This window comes from Pyxicephalus adspersus, chromosome 5 (assembly GCF_032062135.1).
Source record: "Pyxicephalus adspersus chromosome 5, UCB_Pads_2.0, whole genome shotgun sequence".
In the NCBI taxonomy this organism is placed as follows: domain Eukaryota; kingdom Metazoa; phylum Chordata; class Amphibia; order Anura; family Pyxicephalidae; genus Pyxicephalus; species Pyxicephalus adspersus.
Window position 1 is genome coordinate 33,250,157 of NC_092862.1, and position 26,723 is coordinate 33,276,879.

At 36.4% G+C, this 26,723-nt stretch overlaps 1 protein-coding gene across 1 annotated transcript in view; it reads right to left on the bottom strand.

Moving 5' to 3' along the window:
- Positions 1–26,723, bottom strand: part of C5H8orf34 (chromosome 5 C8orf34 homolog) — a 126,575-nt gene that overhangs the window by 61,627 nt on the left and 38,225 nt on the right. Inside the window, exons 2-7 of the mRNA XM_072411079.1 lie at positions 18,613–18,760; positions 15,203–15,334; positions 10,745–10,873; positions 10,482–10,510; positions 6,810–6,982; positions 265–431 (exon numbers count right to left, since the gene is read on the bottom strand). Coding sequence (XP_072267180.1) covers positions 265–431; positions 6,810–6,982; positions 10,482–10,510; positions 10,745–10,873; positions 15,203–15,334; positions 18,613–18,760 — 778 coding nt within the window. The remainder of the gene's footprint in view (positions 1–264; positions 432–6,809; positions 6,983–10,481; positions 10,511–10,744; positions 10,874–15,202; positions 15,335–18,612; positions 18,761–26,723) is intronic.

The window sequence follows — 26,723 nt, forward strand, 5'->3', positions numbered from 1 at the left end:
ATCATTCTTTTACAGAAAAGAAACTGATTTGAATATTTACCTTAAAAGAAACTAAACAGATAAGCAAAATGAAAATCCAGGTTAAAGCAATTAGAATTCAATTTGTAGCATGCTGCTGACAACAAAGGGCAATAAATACCCAGAAAATCAGAAAAGGGATTAGACTACATCCCCTGACCCTACACAGACTTCATGCTGAACATGACAATTAATCCCTTCTCTATCAAGGAACGCTATAAATAAATGAGTGACCTTATAAATTACCTAGCAGTTCCATTGCATCATCCTCATTATCTATATCTTCCTCTGTGACGGATGCCGGGGTGCTGTGTATAGAGTCAAAGGAGTCTTGGGACAACATGGCTGCCAGGAGCTTCTTATGCTGCTGCTGCTGTTGTTTCAGTCCTTTGTTTTTCGGCTCCATCTTCAAGCTAAAAAATGTAAAAAATAATAAAAAAATGTCTATAGGAGAAAACTCCATAAAGAAATCTGGGCATATATTACACATAAGCTAATGATTTTATGTGATAATTACACCTAACTATTTGGCCCCCAAGCTATAATTTATTGGGTTTAGGATTTTTCAGTAAAGAGCACGGGTACAGGTAGTGCCCATGTTACATACGAGATAGGGACTGTAGTTTTGTTTTTAAGTTGAATTTGTATGTAAGTCTAAAAAAAAAATCTTCTGGAACAAGCTGTGTTTTCATATGCAAAAAGAAACAACTGCAGAGTTTGTCTCGGTCAATAAAGAGTTGCTAAAGGTTGCAGAAAGAGCTCAGCACGTAAGATCTACCACAACCTCAGCTGTGTTTGTCAAAAGATTTCTTCTGCAAGTCATGCAAACTGCCCCCCTTCTCCCCATCAAGCCTCCATCCTGCACATGAGTTAGCAGGGAAGACCCGATCATATCTATGTCGGATGTCCTTAACTCGGGGACTGCCTGTACATTAGACAATTAGAGAAGGCTTGAACAGTTTGGTGTGGAGGAAGCTAAGTGCTCTGCACAGAGCCTTGACCTGGACCCTATTAAACACCATTGGAATACCATGGAACACAGCTGCATGCCAAGGCATCAGTAGTACATCAGTACCGGACTCAGCAATCACAGAAATGCAACAGTAGAACTAATAACAGGTCAAAACTCAAAAAAGACAGGAGGTTCTAATTTTTGGAACATGCAATAAATGTTGTGTGTTATTTAAAATAGACACTGGATTGAGTTGTTCATTTTTTTCCTAATGTATATGTTATATGCTGTTCTGCCATACTGCATTGTTGGTTCTCTATAGTTTACTCTTCCTTCCCGAGTATGAGTATTCCTCTTCCTGTTTCGGCCACGTGCACATTGTACTCCATATGGTGTTATCTATAAACATTATCCCTTACTAATTCACAAGTAAAGCCTTCTTCCTATTCCTGACATTGGATGCTTCTATGCATTTTCATCATAAACTCTGCCTTTGCTAACACTAACCCCCCAAAAAAAGAAAGCTTTTCAAATTAACAAAAAGTTTTCGCTGGAGGCAGAAGGCCCAGTTTGATACAATTAGGTCTCTGGCTTCTATAAAAATCTTCTTGCATGTCCGCACAAAATGGTCTTCATTTAGTTAGTTATAAATATTCATATCTACCAAGAATGAAAGCTCCATTTACCTCACAAGATAGATTAGGAGGACACGGAGGAAACATTTTTTTTATATACAGATATATTCACACAAAACCATCTCCCCCTTAACATGTGATAATTACCTGTGATAATAACTATTTATTTTTACTACTTATTATTTATTAAACAGTATTTATATAGCGCCAACATAATATGCAGCGCTGTACAATAAATAGAGGTTTCAAATGCTATACTGTGAATCTACAGAATCTGCCACTGTATTAGGGCTACAGAAGATCCTTTGCATACAAATAGGATACCATGTGTGGCAGCCATATGGAGTATTTTAAGTGGTCAAATTACTTTTTTTACTTTGTGTATATTTTCTAATCATCATAGGGCAGCCATAGGTATTCATCATTTACACAAACTATGGTTGCTGCTTTGCAATGCTGCACAATGTGGCTGAAATGTTTGTTAAGAAATACATTTAGGAGATGCATTTACAACTGAATAAAAGCAAATCTACAAATACCTACAATTATTAAAATAATAAAAAATATAAAAGAACAAGCAAATACATTGTGAAAAATTAATCTTACAGCTGTAGCATTGGCTGGTACTGTTAAAGGTTGCCTTCCTAATCCTACTTTATGCATATTCCTAATGGCCACTGAGGTACCTATCACAACGGTGGGCCAATGACAATGTGTGGAGGGAAGAAGGTACCAATAGGAGTGTGTGGGAAGAAGTGCAGACCAATAGGAATGTGTGGGAGGAAGTATGGACCAATAGGAATATTTGGGGGAAAGGACAGACCAATAGGAATTAGTGGGAGGAAGTAGAAAACTTTCAAAACTACCAGAGAGTGTTGACCTAAAAGAATTGTGCAGGATTCAGCCACTGAGGACTGCCGCAGGTCTGTGCAGCCACCTTTATTTGTAATTTCACATCAGGGTAAAGATGACATCACAATACTTTGTGCCTTTAGAAATAAGATAATCTCCTCCCTGTTAGAAAAACAAGTCTCAAATGGCACACTATATTTATTTAAAAAGAAACTTTATTTTATCCACAGATCTGTAATTTTGTAATTCTCATAAAAATGAAAATACCATTACTGTATGAAAATTAAATGATTATCCTGGTGTGAAAGTGTTTGTTGTTTTACCCTATTGTAACTTTGTATTTACACTTTCAAAGCCAAGAGGAGTTCAGGAATATCTTTATGTACATTCACCATCAGACATTAAGTACAATTTCACTGCCAGGCTGCCATTGTACAATTTTATTATTTCTTGTACCCATAAGTACTCTAGATGAGTCCTGTCTACCAGCTAAACTGGGGGAAGAACTAATCCCAGCAATCCCCTGTGAAATGGAACTGAAGGAAGATGTATATGACATGTGTGACATTCATGGCTGCACCCATTGATAGAAATCAGAAATATGTGTAGACATGGACAGGCAGTGTGTGATTTACAGAGGTAGTAGGTAAAAATAAAAGCCAATACATCAAAGAATAGGTAATCAGAAATGTATTAAATATTTGTTTTTAGGTGGAGATATTCTTTAAACCGTTTTCGTTTATTCATTTTTCTAAAACCTCAGACAACTAGAAGTTTCCCCGCTGATTTTCTTTATTCTGTTGCAGTGGATGAGGGCACAGTGGAGCAAAACCTAATCGGGAGATTTGGTGGATGCATGATGGTTATGCCAGCTAAAAGATCAGTGTCAGGGGAAATCGATCGTTTACCTGGTCCTGCACCATCAATCAATGTATGACCATCTTTTTATTCAAACCTAATTCCTGCCCAGATAACAATTTATTGAATATATCCTTTATTTTTTACTATGTCTGCAGAATTCTGTTTCTGGCTCTTTTCCTAGTTTTCATCCAAGCATTCAGTTCATGCATTTTTAAAACAACTATTTTCTGTGTATGTGCATACATATTTATTTGTGTCTGCATTGTGTGTGGCTAAGCAGCTAAGCAGAAATCTCTCCTGTATGTGTGGGTGTGCGGCTAAAATGGAATTCTGCTTGCAGCCTCATTCTTCTTGTCTTAGCCATTGCACACAATGCACGTTACATCAAACATGCAAAGTGCTTTAACTGCAAGTTTGCATTCATCTAATGTGAATAGATTATAAATCACTTCTACTTTAGGAGGATGCTGTAAAATAAGTCAGATTTTATGCATTTTTATCCTGCACTGTAATTATCTTCTAATAATTTAAATTCTGAAAATGTTCTGTTTACATTGCAAAACCCTGTGCACCATGTGTTTTGTACAATTCAAATCTACGTCTGCTCTGCATCTGCACATATCTTGCATACAGAGTAGAACAGCGCAGACTACAACTCTAAGATGTGCTTTGAGTCTATTTTATGTATTGCTTATTATTTATTTATTAACTTATTATGTCTCCTGCTGTCCCAAAAAACTGAAAAATAAATATATTGTGCTTCTAGTGGAATGGCTGTCCAGTACTCTCTAGCTTAACACATGTAAAACAGAAGCTAAAGCTATGTATACATGTCAAATGATTCTTGACTAGGAAACCATCAGTCCATGACGGATTGATGAATAACCAATCAGGAATGACCACAATTCTATGGAGGTGAGCACAGTTGTCCTCTCTATTGAACAGAACGGTGCCAGGTGTACCGTTCTGGTTCATTCTCCTGTTACTAGAAATAATCACATAAGATTTTTTCCAGCAACAATCACCTGACTTCTGTAGAGGGATTAAAACTGTTAACCAATGGATAACTGGTCCTTCCACTGATTTCATAAGGGTGGTGAGTGATATATCCATAAGGATTTCCTCTGTGTTTGAGAAGCTCCATGCATTAGAATATTCTACCTCTTACCTACTCGTAGGGGGATCAACATTTCTTCCACTATATTCCAAAACAAGAGACGAGTTTGACTAAATTTGTGCTTTGGAACATAATAAAATGCAGTTTTACAGTGTTACTGAGACCCTCCAGTGATTCAGCAATAAAACACACTCATTACAGTGGAATATTTAATATTGTTTGTTTTGAACTCAAGGCTATGAACACAGTAAACATTGCAGCCTATAGAATTTTCCATTCTTTCAAATTATTTTCAGACATTACTTTATGAATATTTCATTATCTGCAGTAACTTGGTGCTGTTTGTTTTCTGCTTAGTCTGCCTTTAATTTGTATTAACTAGGTGGTTAGAATGTAATTTTAAAGTGTGTCAACAAGTCTTTCCAATAAAGCCAGATTACAACGGTCGCCTTGTTTTAGAGGACAAGGATGTAATACTAAATATCCTATTAAAGGGAAAACAGATAAAGGTTTATTTTGCGGATTTGTTGTGGCAATCCTGATTCATGTAGTTAGTTCTGTTCTTCTCATCTAGACACAGTACAACCTACAATACCTTCTTGCTTAAAGAGAAACAAAACAGCAAAATAAATAAATAAATATACTTACCCTCAAGCCCGCAGGGCAGTCCGATTGCTCCAGGGGTGTCCTACATCAGGTCCCGCGTCGTCCCATAATTCGTCCTGGAGCCGGCTCTCCGTGCGCCGTCATCTTCTCCTCTTCTTCCAGACTCTTCATTCTACGTCACCCGACCCAAATTTTGCTGAACTCACTGTGTGAGATTGGCAAATTTTTCTGTTTGAGCAAAAAGGCTCCTTCTGCGCATGCCTGAGATGCTTGGGCATATGCACAGAAGGAGCACCCAAGAGCCTCCCGGGATGCGTGATGTAGGTATCCTGGGAGGCTTTGCGCTCCCATTCATTCTCGTCGCCTGGGCGGTCAAAAATTAGAGGGCGGTGCTGCACCCTTTTTTATTTAAAAAAAAAGGTGTTGCACTTAAAAAAAAGTAAAAACAACTGAATTTTTACTTTACATAAAAGGGTTGTCTATGTAAAGTGAAATTTCTGAGTTTAGGTACGCTTTAACTCTTTTAAGAACACCATTTACAATTGGCATTTGCTTTTTTTAATTATTCTGCCTTATTATTAATAATATTATATTATTAGTAGTAGTATATTAAATCTGCCTTTTAAAACCCCATTGAACACTTGTGTGTTTGAATCCATTCCCTCAAATCTAGAAATGAGTCCAGGACATTTAAAATAAATTACCAGGAAGTTTGCTGCTCTAGCAATGTTTTTTCAGCTTTTGTTTTATGTTTTTTTTTCGGTCTGCACAGATCAATGATACCATTTATAAATATAACGCTAACTCTTTAGTGCAATCTAGTTCTGTACTGATCAGATAAGATCTCAAACTTGCACCATTTTAATGTAATACCCTGGCCAGCAACACAGCTCTAATACAACTAAACTTTAAACCTAATATTTCTGGGGCAGACATTCACACTTTTCTTCACAGCTTTGCAAGAGAACTATACAATTATAAGGAGACTCTTCTGCTGCCATGTGTGTTTTACATGATTACTAAACCTAATAATTCACTAAGGGTCTCATGACCAACTTATTTTTTTTTTTTGCATTACTTGTTTTCGGCAGCACTACTTGCTTTCCACTATATTAGGTGTCTTTACCCACCTTCAAATTAGCAAAGTGAAGACATCATTTATTTATTGTATGGACTATCCGGATAGATTACATTTCTGGAAATCCAGAGAGGCGAATCTTCATTTGACTTTCAATATAAGAGTTGAGCGTGACTCTAAGGCTAGATATTGTCACTGAAACCTTGCAGAGATGTTCATATTCAAGCTTTCTGGCAAGCATGAAAGAAGAAACGAGATGAGAAGAGGAGGTGCTATTGGGCATGATTTATTATAGCTCTCCAAGGCTGGAGAAGATACACTTTCATCAGTAAAGCTGGGTGATCCAACAAACCGGAAATAGATTTTTTAAAGGTATTTGATATTTGCTTGCAAATGTTTTGAATACTGGACCTGATCCATTCCAAGTTTGCTGGATCACTCAGCTTCACTGATGGAAGTGTATCCTCTCCAGCCTTGAAGAGCTTTACTAAATCAGGGCCATTGTGTCAGTATAAGGTCTGCACTACACTTGAGGGACAGTAGAACAGTCTCAATGGTTTTCAGATTAAGAGTAGTCACTTTAGGAAGCCTGTGTTCACAATGATCATTGTATTGCCTGTTTATATATCAGCTGTTCTGACACTAATATACAATATGCTAAAACAATTTTCTTGGGCACGCATCTCTCACCTTCCAGCAGGGCTGCCACTGCCTTCATCTACTTCCCGCTGTTCATTTTTATTTCTTGGTATAGGAGGTTGAATCATTTCAGCAGCTAAAGGGTCAATGTCATTGTCTTCACGTCCCACCCATTCTCCAATCACACAGGGTCTTAGGAGGGAAGAGTTAAATGCCCTTGTGTCCTAGTAAAAGAGCAGATTACATTTATTGAGTTGGCTTTGCATTCAAATCCTTAAAACATAAAAGGTAAAACAAGAAACGTATAAGATGGTCATAAACTTCAAAGAGCAGTTAGACATGTGTGCACTATCTGACGGCCCTAAGGCATGTCATCGCCTGGTGGGCACACAAACATGACAGCTTTGTCCAGCTGAGCACTATGTTTATTTCTATGGAGAGTGTGAAGGAGATGAGTCAACCTAGAAGAGCAAAACTCATCACAGGAAAAACAATAAAAAATTGCAGTGGGTTCTATGCAACACCCATTCCACTGATATAAGAAGTTCTGTTGGTCTGCAGTTCTAAGAAAGGGCGATTGATATGAGATAGATGAAATAAGGCCAGATTGTATGATCGTCACCCCTTGTCTATTGGTAGCTTCAGGAAAATAAGGAGGGTACAGTTACTGACCTGGCTGTCTCTGGCTCAACTAATAATCAATGACCCAAAAGAGCATGTAGATTAGAAAGTCAGAACTCCAAACCTGCATATTTATTCAAGATCAGTGACAAAGTATTCTAGACACTGGCCCTCAATGACAGCTGCAAAATGTTGGCATATAATAATTATTTGGCAATCTACATTTTTTTAAAAAGTGCAAACAAATTTATTATATCAACACAATATAATTCTATTTTTTGGTAGAATTTAAAGGTGATTATAGAATATATAGATACCAATAGGTCAAACCAGGACCCCCCATCAAAAATTTCTGGGCCCTATAATAACTAAACTTCTTGGGCCCTCTTCCCTCATGTCCAAAAGTTTCAGCATTGCAAAAGTCAGACGTATTCGATTGGGACCTGGTGCAGAAATACCTTCAAATTGTGTGCACCTATGAAATAGGTATGAAACTACAATACCCAAAATCCACCATAGTGCAGCCAGAATAAAATCATGTCCGCTGATCTGAATTCAGTATACTGGAAAATAATTAATTTTTTATAAAAAATCTATAGATAAAACTATAATAGCTACAATATTGCAGCATAAAGTTCCAGGATCAATAACTAAATTACAAAGTATTGCTTTACTAGCAAATCATTCACTTATTAGTTCTATCTTGTACATAAAAACTGGAGCTCAGTGTTCTTATTTTTGTCAGCCCTTCAGTTCTTTATTTTCAAACAATAGAATCCAGTAAATTAAATCACCACTCATTCCCAACCAGAAATAACATAAAACAAGCTCAAGTTGCATTTTTTGCTCAAAGACCAGAACATCAACTTGTTTATTGCTCAGGATGCTTTTTATTTATGTCTGGCAATCCACATGCTGAACAGCTAGTAAAAATAAAATAAAATACATGTACTCATTCTGTCATTACAGTTTGTCTTTCATAAAGGAAAACACACATTCACTAACATTTGCTTTAACAAAAAAAATGGATAACCAAGCAATTTTGGAATTAATTGTTCTTAAACAAGATAGGTCCACAGTCCTTCCCTGGCAGGTGTACACCCATGGGTGCAGTTGTAGCGACCTGCTGTCTATGGCTTTTTTAGCTTTAATTGCTGTGACAGCATGTTACAACATAAATACTTGGTAATGAAAAAAGACATTTGTGCAAAGCAGATAATTCTTATTAATATATATATATATATATATATATATATATATATATATATACACACACACACACACACACACACACCATGTTTCCCCGAAAATAGGACCTACCCCGAAAGTAAGCCCTAGCATGCTAATCATGCAAGAGTGAAGTTAAAGCCCCCCCCCGAAAGTAAGCCCTATTGGCTTCTTCGGAGGATGCGGTCACCTGGTACACTGAGGGATACCAAGAGGAAGAAGAGAGCAGGAGATTTTCAAAGCACTGGAGCAAGGGGTGAAGAAATCGCAGGATTAGTTAACCTACAGTACTCTGGTGTGACACTACAAGTAATAAGAGGTTGATGAATTTTTTTTTCAAAGGGTCCTTTGCTAGCATTTCATTCATTAGCAGCAATACATATTTATTGATTGATTTTTTTTTTGCTTTTTTTTGGATTTATATTGGTTACTGTTTGTGGTCAACAAAGCTTTGGAAGTTTTTTTTTCTGTGTCTGCATGTTACTCTATGAGTCACATGGTAACTGTCAGCACGTTTTCTTGTTATGGTGTACTTGTTTGCTTATGAAGCTGTGTTTTTGTACATGAATAAATACAGATTTTATGGTACATGAGGAAAATAGGCACTAATGTGATTTTCAGAGGTAAAATAAACCTTGTGAGAAACATTGTGTGTGTGTGTGTGTGTGTGTCTGTGTGTTTGTGAATAACCACAAAATAAAATTTTTAATTGAATACCCCTTTGCAATAAAAACACTGTTATAGTGCTATGATAAAAAAAAACATGAAATTGTTACTATATAACGTTTACAACACATTTTATTTTTAAATTCTCATTTCTTGATTAGCAGTATAGAGACAATTGTGATATTACTAGAAGAGAAAAATACATATAAAAGGAAGTTATTGTTAAATGAATAATCCTATAGCTGACAATAAATCTGATTTAATAAAGCTCTTCAAGGCTGGATACATTTTTATCAGTGAACCTAAAAGCACTCAAGGTCTAAACACTCCAGGTCTGGATCACCCAGCTTCACTGGTAAAAGTGTATCCTCTGCAGCCATGGAGAGCTTTAATAAATCAGGACCAGTAACTCCACAACTGAAGTGTCACCTTCTCATTTCAACATACATTCAGCTAAATATTTTTAAAACTGCCAAAGAATTTCTGTTTTCTTGCAGCCATATCTTTAAAATTCTGATCCCCAGCTAATGTGATTGACTCACTGCTCTTTTTAGAACTTTGCAGAACTGGAGGTTATAATTCAGACGTCTCAAGCCCCTTAGGTTTACTTCAGGAAGACTTTTATCTTTGGAGACATACATGCCAAGGGTATTATTGCCGATCTACAGGAATGCTGAGACTCAAGCACTCTCTTTGCAATACTTAGGCTGATTGCAGCATTATAATAGGAAGACCCCTTTCCTAGTAAAAGTAAAATTTGGCATTTATGACTTTTGCAGCATGTCGGAGTAGGCTCCACAGGATACCTTGTAAATGTGGATTCTGGTTAACTAGGGCATGAGGAGATCCTATTATCCTATGATCCAATTATGGCTGCAACTTTTACTCTTTAGAAAAAGGTGTACACTTTTAAGTAGAATAGCAGTTGTCTGTCTGAGTCATGAACTCAAAGTGATCCAGCTTAGAGCGATACTGTTTTGTGATAGACATACCTGTTCACAGTGCTTATTCTTCTTCTAAAAATAAATCAAAGTTATTTGAGGCAACAAAGCCAATGAGAACTTACACTAGACCTAAATCTGTTCTGCAGTTGACCTGGAGAAACTTCTTTCAGAATTTCTCTGACAAGTACCATCAGTGTACAAATCACATATCTTTTACATATATATTATACTGTTTAGGAAAGGAGGACACTACTGTTAATATTACCTGTTCAAGGTCATCTGAAACAGCAATACCTGTAGAAAACAAAGTAAAAATGATGGAAGTCAATATTAGGTTACACACCAATGTACTTAATTCAGTGGAAAATGTAAAGCAACAGGAAACCCATTGCAAACACAAGAAACTAGATGTATAAATGTCAATTATATATACATGCATGCATACATACATACATACATACATACATATCTCCCTGCCAAAATGCCACAATGCACACACAGACACACACAAGTTTTGGTAGTACTTACTACGTGACAGATTCTCCAAAGCTTTCCCCAGCTTTTTGCTTTCCTGAAGTATGTGGTTTAATTCGTCAAAATCATGACTTTCTGGTTTTGTCCTCCAATCCCATTTAGGATGTTCAATTGACCTGGGTACTTAGAAACAGGAAAGCATCTGTATTATTCGAATGTATACTAGAACATATCCTCATTATCATTAAAGAAGAACCCAGCAAAACATAACCAAATTCCAGGCTTTTCCCCATGCAGGGGATCCAAGTTAGCACAGCATTACCTGCAAACAACACAACATTTAGCCTCCTGGCTCTGGTCTATTAGATCTAACTGTGGCCTACCTGTAGGTAACTAATGCCTGGGCTCAGACTAAAACTTCCTAGCCATTCTAAATTTCTGGCCTGGAAACGGAAGAAGTGCCTGGCCCACTCATTCATTCCAGGACACTGTGCCTCGAATCGGCTGAAACTCTGCAGAAATACAATCAATATTAGCCCTTTAATTCCTTTTCTAGGGAAACCTGAGGTACATGATGCCAAATACTCCCTGAATTTGGCATCATGTGTTTCTGTCTGCTACAAAATGTAAACCCCAATTAAATAATGTTCCCTTTCCTAAATCACCATGTTTTAAAAAAGAAATGCCATTCTATAATAGACATCACGCAGACATGGGTATATAGATACAAACTGGATAAAAAAAATGATGCAGGAGATCAGCATCACTGATATTCAACAAAGATAGAAATAAGTGTAGCAATATAAAAATGATATTTGTGTATGACACATAGAGGTCTATTTATAGAGCATGCATACCTAACATAAAAAGGGTGGTTAAAGGCTGAATGTGAAGCCCGAAGTCTCCTGGGATACCTACGTTACATATGCCAGGAGTCTGCGGGCTGCTCCTTCTATGCATGCCTGAGATCGGCCGTATACAGAACGACCATTCCTCTACTTCATGCGCAGAGAGATCAGGGGACGTCAGGTGAGAGATCAAGAACAACTCCGAAAAAGAGGAAGAAGATGGCCGTGCCTGCTGTCCAGTCCCCACTGAGACAAAGAAGGAAAACGGGACTGCATTGGGCTGACTGGACAAGGATTGAGTAGGGATTGATGGCTTCCAATCTATGAAGGTAAGTGTTTCTTTTTGTTGTAATGACACTTCTGCTTTATAAAAGCACCCAGTGCCATGAGTCTATGGCTCACTGATTGATATATATATATATATATATATATATATATATAGAAGATATATATTATTTTTTAATATATGTCATGTAAGGTAGCTTTGTTTGTGTAGAACAAATATGGGGGGGGGGCATCCTAGAACTACCTAATAGGTAAGGTTCTGAGGGGGGGTTTACATTAGAAGGCTTATTAAAGAGCATTACAAGGCTTATTAATGATATCCATTTAAACACATTATTAAATCCTTTTTTGTATGTGCAGGTTCACCCTGCTCTATTACACCTTATCTGAGTATTGCTCTTGTTACAACAACTGCTCTCTCCTATAAATATATTCATGATTTCCATCATCAGCAACATGATAATCCTAGTGTGAACCACTTCACTGCATAGCTAATTCCGTTATCGAAAGAATCACAAACGTGCCAACTGTGATCTCTGCCACTGATTTCAGGATGATGCCATGTTACCTAGCAGCAACATTAAAAAGTACATAGCATTTTTTATGTGCAATAATGCAACAAATAGATTAAAACAAATACATTAAAGCGCAACAGTTATAATATCAAAACAATTTATATGTATCTAAACTAAAAAATACAAAATATTTGGTGTTTGCAGATGGCAATTTTTTTGTAGAAGGGCAAATACCAGGCCAATAGGGGTGCATTAGGTACCTAATTCTTAATATACCCTTAAGGTACAGCTAGTGGCTCTTATATGCTCCAATACTGATTGGAAAGCTACAGTAGCAGTAACATACAGTAAATGGAAATTTTACTTCAAATTAACCTTTCAGTAAACTTTTCACATAAACTGTGAATATAAGTTACAGCTCATGGTGAGCAATCAGGCGGTAGAATAATTATGATAATCAATCACAATGTTTGCCTGGCAAAGGTAAGCATTGAGAGTTGCAGAAACACAACTACATATCATAAAAGTTTTTTCCCTGAGTATTTTCTGATTTTCCTGGAGCTGTCCCAATATACAATAATTAAACCAGGCATTAGAATGTTTTGTATTATAGCACATAGACCTGTCAGGAAGAATGTTGAATGTTATTTTCAGGAGACAAGCATGGCACTGGAGTGATACATTGCACATCAAACAGCATTTATTTTCTGGGAGCTATCAGAATGAATAACTTCAGCATCTGAAACTGACACTTTCCTTTATGTGTTTGTCGGATTCAGGATTGTATGCAGAATCAAAAGAAACAGCAATCTCTCACCATGGAGAAGATTAGAAGTGTCAGCTTATATCAAATCTCTGTTCCACACTCCCAAAATAAATAACACACAGCTGTCATGATATATCACACAATAATAAAGGATTCGGACATGATAAAAATCGTTATCAGCACCCCAATGGATGACAAGAAAGCTCAAGTTTTCCTGCATAATAAAAAATATTCATTGTAACTACTACTCTGACCACAGTATAGACTTCCTAAAACAAAAGGTTTTTGCATGCGTTACAGAGCTAAAAATAAAAAGGAGTGTTTTTGGTTTAAATTTAGGAAAGCGAGTCATTACATCGTCCCTGTGCAAACTGTATATCTAAACTGCTGGTCCAGACGCTATCATAAAATGAGGAATAAATCCCTTTTTTGGATCTTTAATTGAAAATAATAAAAAAGACCATTAGAGAAATGCAAATGAAAAATGAAGAATATAAAGCACTACCCTGATGCAAATTTTGGACCTTCTCTCTGAATCCCTTCTTTACCTGGACTATTCAGAGATGCTGGTACAGAGCACGGCACGGTGAAATGATGCTCCCCATGCACATTCTGTGTTCAGACCTGATTATCTGTCATGCCAGAAAAATAGATGCACAGATGAGGCATCCAAAAGCTTTCCTGAACTCTGTACCAGCCATCAGCAGGGTCTCTCTGAAGTTCAGATACACACTAATTGATGAAGAAAAAATATGATGACAACTAAAAAACTTAAAATACTCAAAAATCTATTTAACATCGGCAGATTCCATGTATATATTATACAGGTGTCCTGTAACAACAACTACTAGTATATATTGTTAATATATTAAAATAAAATTCATTTAGACCATGATGTATTTACTATAAATTATGTATACTATTCCATTTTGCTAAAAGACATTGGGGTCTACATTCAGAGGAGCATCATGGTATAAAATGATGTTTAATACTGAAGTTTACTCTAATTATATTTTGCATTACCTGTTTTCATTATATACTCTAATCCTAAAACCTGGTGACATAATCACTAAGGCTCTACAATGTCGACAGATCATGGCTGGTGGGAGAGTGTGGTGGTTACACCTCCATGTGTTACATAGCCTCTATGATTAAAAGAACTAAAACCCAAAGAACAAAAAAGACAGATCAGGGACAATAATACTGGGAAGAAAAAGAATGGATGATGCTGGATGTACTCTAGCCAGGAAATGAGGTGGGCTCTATCGGACTTGCTAAAGCCTGTGTGAAGGCTGTGAGAATCCCAGGATAAGCTATTTCAGTACCAAAAAGGAGCTTTTACATCTGTGCAAGACTGAAGGTGAGGTTAGAGTTCACCTATATTGGGCAGGGACAACCACTGCAAGCTTGAGTGTAGAGCTAACTTCGGATGAAGATGGATCAACAAACAAGAGCATACATTGCAACACAAATATCCACAGAGTTCCAAAAACCTTTATTTTATGATGAAATGGTAGGGCCAGAATTTGGCATTACCAACATAAAGGCATTGTTCTATCCGGTCTTGTATTAATAGTTCAGGCAGCTTTCTTGGCACACTTTGAGCCCATTAGTACTAAATGTACATTGTTTAAATACCACAGTCTAAGTTAGTATTGTTGCTGAGTATGCCCATCCTATTATGACTGCAGTCTATTGATCTTATTACAGCTGCTTCCACCAGGATAACACGCCATGTCAAGTCATCTCAAACAGGATTCTTGAACATGACAATAGGTTCACTGTGCTCAAACAGTCCACAGTCACCAGATATGAATCCAAAAGAGCATTTCTGTGATACAGTGGAATGGGATATTTACATCATGGATGTGCAGACGACAAATCTACAGCAATGGCTTGATGCTATCATGTCAATATGGACCAAAGTCCAAACAGATTAATGTTTCCAGCACTTTGTTAAAAGGGAGATACTTTGGCAAAAGGAGGTCCAACTTGGTTCTAGCACATGTAAATACTGTATGTATATCTCTAAACAATAGCTGGAGTTCTGTATTAAAAGGAAAGGAAAAATGTAACTGTAATGTTGTAGTCTACTTACATGACTTTGATTCTGGTGATGGTGGTGAAATATTGCAGACTGCAAGGTCACTTTTTGATTTCTTAGGCTTCTTTGCATTCACTTGCCAGGGTTTATCATAGCTCCTAAAATCTCTTCTGGTTCCTTTGTTTTCTGTGAAAAAAATACATTTGGTTTTCAAAAATATTTATAATATTCAGACTATAGCATACCACTGGAACCAACAGATCTATGTGGAGGAGCTATTCACAAGGCTGGACTACAATTGCCAATAAACAATAGATCTTTTGAAGTAGGAGAGCTGTCAAAACCCTCATCATGCACATTCATAGAACAGACATTTAAAATGTTTGGTTGCTAAACCATCATATGCTAATTTTATATTTGTCTCCAGCTTTTTTTTATGCATCTTGAGAAAAAATAATTCAATTCAACAAACACAAACTGCTTAGATGTAAAATCAAACTTACTATTAGTACCTTGCTGCTGATGTTCAGCCACCATGTGTGTTCTAAAAACCTTGCAACTAAGAAGTCTGTTTGTATTATGTCGCATGTATAATGATTTTGTAGGTATTTGCTTTATTAGAGTGTTACCTACTTACCTTATTGCTTGAAAAATTAGTGCATAATACACACGCATTATGGAATAAACATGTGATTTGTAGGGGAGCGTTGGGGGTGTTTCTCCTTACCCTTGGCACTTCTCAGATTTTAGTAACTCAAATTACCTACGTTCCTTTTGAGGGACTACATATGTACCTATTCAACCTCACCATTCAGCAACATAACAAACCCAAAGTCTCTACATTCTCCTGAAAAAGCCACATAGTGAAACGAGTCAGGAAAAGAGATAACAGCGTTTTCTTACTACTCTTCTTTGTAAATTTATCTTGCATTATATTTTATGCTACGCCATGTTTACAGTTCAGTTGAGCTTTTTCTAGTTAGGAACTACTCTTTAACCAGCATCATTTTCAGTAAAATTCTTTATTGTTGCCAAAAAGCCCTTCTTCTCTATTTGTTTTTTGCATATTGAATCCTTTAGAGCTTGGCAACTGGTACAATTGTTGGAAAATCTTGAGCTTTTCTTCTACTATTTGTTTATTCGCAATGCCTACATTTATATTGTAAAAACTGATATAAAAGTCAAGTTAAAAAACATATAAATGTGTTTTAAACAAGCTGGTTTTAAGCCATTTTCCTGGAGTTCAGCTTTAATTTCAAATAGTAAATTGGCTGTGTAAGCATGTTCAGCTAATTTCAATTTAAAAAAATCAATATGCATAATTAACGTCAGCAATGCAGCATGAGTAGATGAAAATGTACTACGACTGTGTATGAGCGGTGTCATTTATTCTATTTTCCTATTTAAGTGATTGCAAAAATGTGCAAATAGGGTAATGCCTGTTATTCAGCCAAACCAGAAAGGCTTATTTTAAAAACCCTGTTAGTCAGGTAGTCATCCATTTATTCAAATATGACATTTGTAGTTCTAAGTGGGTTTAGAATTTTATTGATCACAATATTTAAACCGAATCAGATTTAACCACATTTTTCACATTATATAAAAGTGTAGTGAATGTATTTATTAAAAAAAGGTGGGGGTTTTTTTCAAACTGTTTTTAAAAAATTTTTTGAAGACTGCCTCTCACCTATCTGTCCCTGCAGTGCTAAAGTCTGAATGCAACCTGTTACCACCAGGAAGTCCTAGGAAGTCACCATTTTTGCTGCCAGCAGATCTCCGGTTTCACGGTGATCTTTTTCGACCATTGGGTGGCCACTAAGGATTGTCCCCAGAAGCTGGCTGTGTATGCGGCAGTGCTGCATATAACATGAAGTGTAGGGATAAAACCAAAAGACACCAGGAGCCAGAGCTTTTTTATAGCACAAAAGAGACATTACATGCTTATTTTGCCATTAGTTCTACCTCCTGATGACTTTTTATTAAAGCTTTCCAACGATGCAGAAGATACACTTTGATCAGTGAAGCTGGGTGACTCAGCAAATCTGGAATAGATATGGTCCACGACTGGACCAGCATCCGATAATAAATGGCAAATGACTTAAAAAAATACATTCCAGGTTTGCTGGAACGCCCAGCTTCACCAAGAAAAGTGTATCATCTCCAGCTCGGAGATCTTTAGTAAATCAAGCCAATTGTTTTTACAGTTTAGGTCCACTTTAAGCCCTCCTTGTTCTATACAAAACTAAAGTAGTAGAGTAGTGGGATGATTCTGAGATCCTGAGTATTTGATTCTTTTGATTTACCTTTGACACAAGGGAAAATAACTTTCCAAATCTATAACCAAAAAAATAACAAAAACTAAAGGACAACCTGACTAACTCTTTATCACATAGCATATCATACATAAGTCACTTCTGATGAATATACATCGATGTACTAGAGACAATCCAAAAACATATGGATAATAAATGGTCTTGTTGGATGGACTTGTAGAACAGCATCGAAAGTGTTTGTATGAAATATTCAATTGTATGTAAACATTCACAATACAATTGTCTTGTTGCTTCACTTTGGTCTGTTAAATATAACTTACCATATTTTGTTGTTATCTGTTCAAGAAGTTTAAATGTTACCAGTTGAAATTTCAATAATATTGGACTTGGAAGATTCTTCTCAAGAAAATGGGCCTGATTTATTAAAGCTCTCCAAGGCTGAAGAGGAGACACTTTCCTCTGTGAAGCTGGGTTATCCAGCAAACCTGGAATGGATCTGGTCCAGGATTTAAAACATATGCTAGCAAATAGCAATTTATTTTTAAGGAATCCATTTCAGATTTTTCCGGATCACCCAGCTTCACTGATAAAAGTTTATTTTCTCCAGCCTTGGAAAGCCTTAATAAATCAGGCCCAATGTTTCAGATTTACTGCTTTATAAATGGACCCCTTTGTATGCCTTTTTGTCCTGCAATTATCAGACCCATCCAAGCCCAGCTGCGTAGAGTACAAATGAACCCCCTTATAGAAAGTGACAGTGTGTTCTGTCCTCTAGTCCAATGGTGACAACATTGATCATAGATAACATAGACATAATATGGTGAGTAAGTGATATTATCCCAGGACAGGAAGAGTTGTAGTGGTAATAACACTAGGTAAAAAAAAAGTCTGACAAAGAGGAAATCTAAAGACCAATGAGCTGCAATATATTACAATTTTGTTTTTCTCTGAATTTAGATACACTTTAGGAAAAACTAGAGATAATTGTGTATTGTAATATACAGCATATTTATTTTAAAGTATCATGACTTTACAAGACAGTAGTTATCTCGCTCTTACACATGTATTAGTTCAGTTCTATAATCTATAATTCTATATTTTTTAAATATAAGTTACCATTTGTAAAATATGATTAATTCCTAAATTATACATATAGAAAATAAGCAAAATTAAAAAAAGAGAAAACTGTACCAGGCAATTCACTTTCTGCCCACAGAGCCGCTGATCCAGAAAATGTTCTTGGAAGCTGAGGAACATTTCCCAATTTTGATTGAAGATAATTAATTAAAAACGGAATTGGCTGGTCTGGTGTTTCTGTGATTAGCTTGGTCATCAATTCCTAGGAGAGACACAAAGAATTGGATTAGAAAATAATATATTTAAAATGATGCGTACAGTTCACTTAATAAAGTTTTCTGATGTTCTTTGGCATTTTACAAAATTCTCTATATTCCAATATTATGAAAGAAATGATTGAATGGCAATTGTTTAGAACACACAAGGAAAAAAAAGGGGGAGTTGAACCTTGGGCCCTCATATTTTTTTTACAAATACATAGTATTCATAGATAGGCGTCCTGCATTTAAAGAAACCCTGACATTTTATCTGGTTAAGGTAATATGATGTCTTTATTGATTATTTTATTGAAATGTTACTCCAACCAATAAACTTAAGACCCAAGTAGCTCATCAGGAAAATGCAAAACATTAAATTGTATTTCAAATAGAATATATGTTCCTTTTTATTGTTCCATTTTGACTATGATAGACAGAAATGTATAAACCACTGCACCAATTTACAGCCTAAAGAAATCTATGTAAACTGTTTATCCATGCATTCCAAGTATTTGTAATTCTATCCAACCAGTCTTAGCAAATGCACATCCCCGTCACACTATACACAGTAAAGTGGTCTTTTTGTGTAAGGTCTAAAGCAGACTTTCTTAACCTTTCTACAATGAGAGACCCTTTAAGCATTTTTCAGGTCTTAGTGAACCCAGCTCAAACCAATCTATTGGAAATCAGTGGGGAAAAAACTTCTAAACTGGCAGCTGGTGCAAAGAATGATCACAGCAGTGGATAGAATATCACCAATATAGACAACAAGTATATTAGCGTCATGCAGCTGGCTCTACCAAGTGATGCAAATTAGTGTCCATTTCCTTTCTCACCACAATTTTTTATGTGTATATACAAGTCCATTAAGTTGAGGCTCAATATTCATCTCAATAAGTACTTGTAGACCAGCTATAAAGCTTGCTAATCTTTCCACCTCCACAATGGTGTCTGGATAAAACATGAGCATCACCAAACCATGAGGTCACCTTCCTGCAATGCATGTAAAGTGTACCTAAACTCAACATTTTTACTTTACATAGAAGGGTAGACAACCTTTCTTTGAAAGGTAAAAATGTTGTTTTTTTAAGTGCAAACCCCCTATTTAAAAAAAAAAAAAAAAAAAAGCACCGCTACTTTAGGTCCACGGTGATCAAGACTTGAGCAGAGCCTCCCGGGATACCTACATCACGCATCCCGGGAGGCTCTGACTGCTCCCTGATCTCCATGCGCAGAAGGGGCAAGTTTTCTCCTAGGGGAAAGAGATGCCAATCTCACGCATGAGCAGTGAGATTGGCTCTATTTTTTTACCCTTCACCAAGGCTACGTCACCGGATCTCACTCCTGTGCAGTGCGAGATCGAGTGATGAAGAAATAAGACCGAAGAAGAAGATGGAAGAGGAGACTGAAGATACCGGCGTCTGGCACCGGAACGAAGAGGAATTGAAGGACGACACAGGTCCAGGGCAATCAAGGGACCTGTGGGATTAAAGTTAAGTGTGACATTTTTGTTTTTAGTTTAGTTGTGCTTTAACTAAGCAAGCCCCCATATCATAGACCTATAGCTCTCTTCTTCCACTATTATTTGAAAATTTTTCAGCTATTTTTTTATGAACACACAACTTGGTTAAACCATGTTTTTAATGTTTAGGATCCATCTGTTTGTACAAAGACTGGACTGAATTTTACATGAATCTGTCCACCCCTGGCTTCACGGCCCACATATTACATCTGAATATGAAAGATATGTGATCAAACAGGAGGGACATTTTTCTATTTAAAAGGATTTGTGTGAACTGGTGCATCTCAAGTGAATTCATTAGTAAGACGGCTTTGTGCTTGCTTGACAGATGAGAATACCAAACTTTTAAGTTTAACTTTTAAAAGCTTCATTGTTCAAAATTTAGTTTACCAGCACAACAGAATTAGAATTTCACAGTAAGAAAAAAAACTAAAGATTTTAAAGCAGAACCACAGCTTTTGATAAAAATGTAAATATATAAGTATATAAATAAAAAAATAAAATTGACCCCAAATTGTGTCATAGGTTCTCAAGAGTATACCGTTAAAACTACAACATCACCTTGGTATTGGGAGCCCCTTCTTTTGACAAAGCCTAAATAGCATGAGGGAAATCGGGGAGTATAAATAATGTTTTTTTTTTTAATTCAGAAGGGACATTGGGCCTGATTTTTTAAAGTTCTCAAAGGATGAAGAAGATACACTTTCATCAGTGAAGCTGAGTGATCCAGCAAACCTGGAATGGATTTCTTCAGTCAGGATTGAAAACAAATGTTTTCAATCCTGGACCATATCCATTTCAGGTTTACTGGATCACCCATGTTCAATGATGAAAGTGTATCCTCTCCAGCCTTGGAGAGCCAAGGGGATGCCAAGATACCCGGAATCATACAATGAAATGTGCATGGGCAAAGTATTTACCTACCCCAAACAGACATAGTCTAAAGTTAAATGTTGTGTGACATTCTACAAACACAGGTGCATCCTTTTTAAATAATATTTAAAGAATACTTTAGGAACCTTTTTTTTTCTTCACCCTATTCATCCATGCCTAGGCCAAGATCCTGATCATGCTCACTTTTTGCTTGGAATCATTGTCATCAAAACCTCAATCAACTGCAGGTTGGGGGTCTGATAACACAGAGATTTTCTTCTGGTTAAAGGTGGACATGTCATTTTCAGTCTATGAAGAATATGACATGCCACCCTGCAATCTGCCCCAATGACCAAGCAGATGCTGCTGATAAAAAAATACATTAAAAAAAGAAAATCTATTGCTATATCTTAGCACAATTCTTTTATAATGTATACATTTAGATACATTAATAAATACATATTCATACCAAGTAGGAATAAAACATGTGTGCCAACTAAAATGAACTTCTGTTCCCTTGAAAAAACATTAACTTTATTGAATCCTATTGTGCAAAGATCTGTGAACTGATTTAACTATATTAATTATATCCATAGCTCACAAGCTCACAGTACATTAGCATCGTGGGCATTTGGGAAGAATGCCCCTTACATTTTTGGCAAGTGGGAAGAATGTCACCCTTATAAAAAGCAAAAATGATTGTTGATGACACTTAAATTGACCGAGAGGGCATTATATGCTCTGGAGGAACCCTGGGATTTCACAAAACAGACTCCAACCCCCTACCCTTTGTATTAAAAAAAAAAAGAACAAGAAACTCTTCATACAACATACACCCTAAAGTCTACTTAAAACTATAGGTTCATTTATGAGAACCTTGTGAAAGGAAGCAGAAAATCAAAAGATAGTGGGGTCACCAGGAAATAAAACCATGCTACAGGGAGCACAAGAAAGAAACTGCTATGGTAATGGTAATGAAAACTGCATCATGCATATATTTATTTCATTTTGCCCATTATTCCACTTCAATTCGTAAAAACAAAAAGGAGATATTGTTCAGTATCTTTAAATCACATAAAAATTACAAACCTATTACATAGAGAAGTGGATATTCACAAGGTATGAAGGTTACGATCACACTGCTATCCACAGAAATCAAATAAATTGACTGCAGCACTAAAGATGTTTGCAATGATTTGTGACCATTTCCATGCTGCCGTACAATAAAAAATGTATTCTTTTAACAGTTTACACCAGAGAGTTACAAATTGGATCAGTAAAGCTGACACAGATGCATATTGTATTCTCTTGAATCCAAATGGTAATAAAAAATAGGAAATCGGTGAATGATCAGCTATAATTTAGAGGCTGATGCTATTACCACCTGCCAAACTTTTTCTGAGCAACTTCTGTCCTGAGATAAGAGAAGGAGACTTACAACAATATAGCCTACACTTAATATTCTGAAAGTCTGTTCACACTGGTAGAGGTAGCAATGTTTAGATTTTTTACATGACATAATTTTACATGCATGCATGACACCATGGAACCTGGAAAATTCTGGATAGGTCAGCAAAGGCACCTAGAATTTGATAATCACATGAACGGATTGGTCATTCTTGTCTTATTTTACTTTGTGCACATTTAAAAGTCCCCCCTCCTATTGTGTGCTACCCCCTCTTAGAGTGTAAGCTCTTCTAGGCAGGGTCCTCTGCTTTTCCTGTGTCACTGTCTGTATGCATCTGTCTTTTGCAACCCCTTTTTATTGTACAGTGTCGCGTCATGTGTTGGCACTATATAAATACTGTTTTTTAATATTAATATTATTAAGATTATTAAATATCATGTCCGCATAGTTTTGAATTATAGTGTTATTTCACAAATACCCTATGTAACCTAATCAATACATATGCAAGGTCAGTGCATTCACACAGTAAAATCATATACAGCAGCTTTACAGTTTATGCTAATACCATATTCCACTGTATACCATACCACACTTTATACAGGTGACTTGGCAGGGCACTGTGACTTTATGCATTTCTGCAAATGTATGTAACAAAAACCTTTTGTAATCAAAAGGTGAGAAAGGGTTAAAGGTTTTATGTGCAGTGCGCTTGCTGTGAAGTGCTGTACCCACATGTTGTATCTCCACAGCAGCTGCCACGTTGCTTTAAAGAAGATGAATGCCAACACAAAAATTACAGCGGCTTTGCAGGAAAGCTGTGTCCAGGGTGAGTTAATGCAAAACATTCAGAATGTAACCTGCCTATAAAAGGTCAACTAAACTTAAAATTGAACACAACAAACTATAAAAGCAACAAACAGGTTGAAAAGTGAATATAAATAGTTTAAAGAAGCAAAGTGGTGGAGAGAATAGAAACCAAAAAAAAGTGACAGCAAAAGAAAACCAAGTGGTCCACCAAAGTCTGTTCCTTTTTGTTTTTTTGTTGAGTATGGATCTGTACTTGTCCCAAGCATGCTTAAATTTATAGGGTCCAACCTCTGATTTTAGTGGGCAAATACAGTTGCCCAGAAGCTGTATCTCTCACCCATAATAGTGTTACTATTTATTTCCTGTTGCCAAACCAAGCTTTTGTTTGACCTTCTGTTGCCTACTCCCTGGATGAACCTGGTCTGGCTACCTATGAAATCTCTCTGCCCTTGGATACCTTGTCCAACTGACTGACAACTTGGGCCTGATTTAATAATGCTAATAAAGGCTGGAGAGGATACACTTTCTACAGTGAACCTGGGTGATCCAGCACACCTGGAAATGATTCCTTTAAAGTCATTTGTTATTTGTTCAGCAAATGTTTTCAATCCTGGACTATATCCTTTCCGGATTTGCTCGATCACCCAGGTTCACTGATGAAATTGTATCCTCCCCAGCCTTGGAGAGCTTTAATAAATCAAGCCCCTTGTCTCTTTGGCTCTGACGGACCTGGCATGTTGTTAGTCCCATTTACCCCTTACCTAGCCTGCTTTTTTATGGGTCTCTGGGCCTCCATCAATCCTTGGTTCCTCAGATGCGTATCCAGGTCTTAGGACACCACAACTAGCCTCCTAAAGCTAAGTAGGATCTTGTTGATAGGTGAAGAGTACAACGTCGAATTGGGGAATTTACATCTATGTAAACATTGACATTTGACCAGGGCCGTACAATTATTATAATTAATTTATAATTAATATCCTGATAAATGCTGGGGTACATTCACAGTTTATAAAGCACTATTGTCCAAATGTATAAAGTAGAAATTCCCGTTTCATGCACTAATGCAGTAATACAGCGGTCATATAGTCTCATGCACACATACCACAGATATAATGAAACAATTTAATCACAGCAGGCAGTAGTCCAGACTTATTTCATCATTACATGTTACCGCAAGTGCTGGCATGATTCGTTCCACTTCCATTTTCCCATAATTTAATCTAGCACCTCTAATATTTTGTGAATTACCACTTAAAGCAGCTGGGAATAAGAACAAGCCAGACAAGGCTTTTCACAAGTTTCTGCTTCCACAAAGCCAGTGACCTGCTCACTTCTGCTCTTCGGAATCGAACAGAATCATTAGGCTTATTAGCAAGCTGAAGAGAGACCCATTATAGTGAGCAGCATTGCTGAATACATAAAACCTTATTCATCTATACATTTTAATTCAGATAATGTAAAGATATATATAGATTATTATTATTATTATTATTATTATTATTATTATTATTATTAATAAACAGGATTTATATAGCGCCAACATATTACGCAGTGCTGTACATAAATAGGTGTAACAAATGACAGACAGATACAGATAGTGACACAGGAGGAGGAGAGGACCCTGCCCTGAGATGTATTAAAATTATAATATTTTGTTATTTAGTGTTATCTTAGGATGGTTATAAACTTTTAAAAAATATGTGACTTCACAGCAAACAAAATGATGTAAAAGAGGACAGGGTAGTTTAACTCTGGTGTTTTTTCTACATAATTAAAATTTTAGTGTATTATTACAAATATAGCCATTTTATAAACCTTACAAAGGTGATGTTTTGGAACAGAAAATAAAAATGTTCTCAGGACAAAGGGACAAACTGCTGGAGTCAGGGGCAGTCCCAAAATAGCAGGTCTTGAGGCATGTCCCCAGGTTATAGTGTCTTGTACCTAGCATAAGGAAGATACTAACCATTAAATCTTGGGACACACCAAAAAGAAGCACAAGCGGTGAACAGTCAGAATTAGACCATGGAGCATTGGTAGAGGTGGTATCAGGATGCACTATGAAAAAAAGGCAGACCAGTGTAGGCAAAGGATCTAAAGACAGCTTGATGCCAGCTGGCACGGGAAACCTTTAGAGGTTTCTTTAGGAATCAACACAATAAGGTTGAGATTTACACCTCCACATTGTGACAATGAGCACTTTCACTAGAGGCAAAGATGTTAATATATATATATATATATATATATATATATATATATAGGAAAACTTTATATATAGTGGCACCATTGCCAAACTAATGTGAAGTTGAGAAAATGGTATATCTGAAGGGTTTTTGTCTTAAACAAATACTCAACAATCCACAGTAACTGTCCAGGACACAAGACTGTCCAGGACAAAAGATCCTTGTGGAAAATGCCAAAACTGACAGATTGCCATCCCAGGCTAACTTCCAACTTGTATGAATAACCTTCACAGCAAGAACCAAGTGCAATGCTTTTACCACTTCCTCCCTAATAGCTTTATGCCCATTAGAAATAATAATCACATCTTTACCAGATGTGAGATTTGGATAGGAAAAGACCACAAATCAAAAAAACTACAAGCTTTTATCTGAAGTAGAATAAAATATATATTTCTGCATAGTGACCACGTGTTCAGTACACATGGGGATATGTGAATCTCTGGTTCACAAGGTTTTAATGGGAAAAAGTTCAGACTGCTCCAAAAAAAGAAATAAAAAGAAAGTGTGCGCAGGACAACTACCTATTCTGGCAGGGTTAACAAGTATTTTTTTTTTTTCATTTATCAAGCAGATGTAACAAAACATGTTTATATTTAACATGCCAAAAGGGAGCATATATAATAAGTTCATTGTTAAGGTTATTATACATTTTATGATAAGAGGCATTTAATTTGTAAGTACATAGATCAATGATGATGTGCAAAGAATCGGAAACAGCTTTTAAATTTTCAGTAAAATAACACATTCTGATTGCTTGTTATGGGTTACCATTTTGCCTAAATAAATTGTGCTTTTTGTCTTATTACAATATAAGTAAACAGGGACTGTGAGAATCGTAATTTCTTCATATTTAAAAAATATCTCTGGCAGCATAGCCACACTACATATCAAATATGACAGTGAAATTGTTCAGAACAAGGAGGTAACTGGTCATAATTACTAAAGGTCATCCATTCTTCACACACCATTACTCATTACGATTAACCTACAGGACACGGACTACCAGAGAAATGGTATTAAAAATGATCATCATTATCTCCGGTTGTCAGAGATCATCAGCATGGGCTCGTATATGGAAATCTATGCACTGGAATAGGTCATAGATCGTCCTGCAA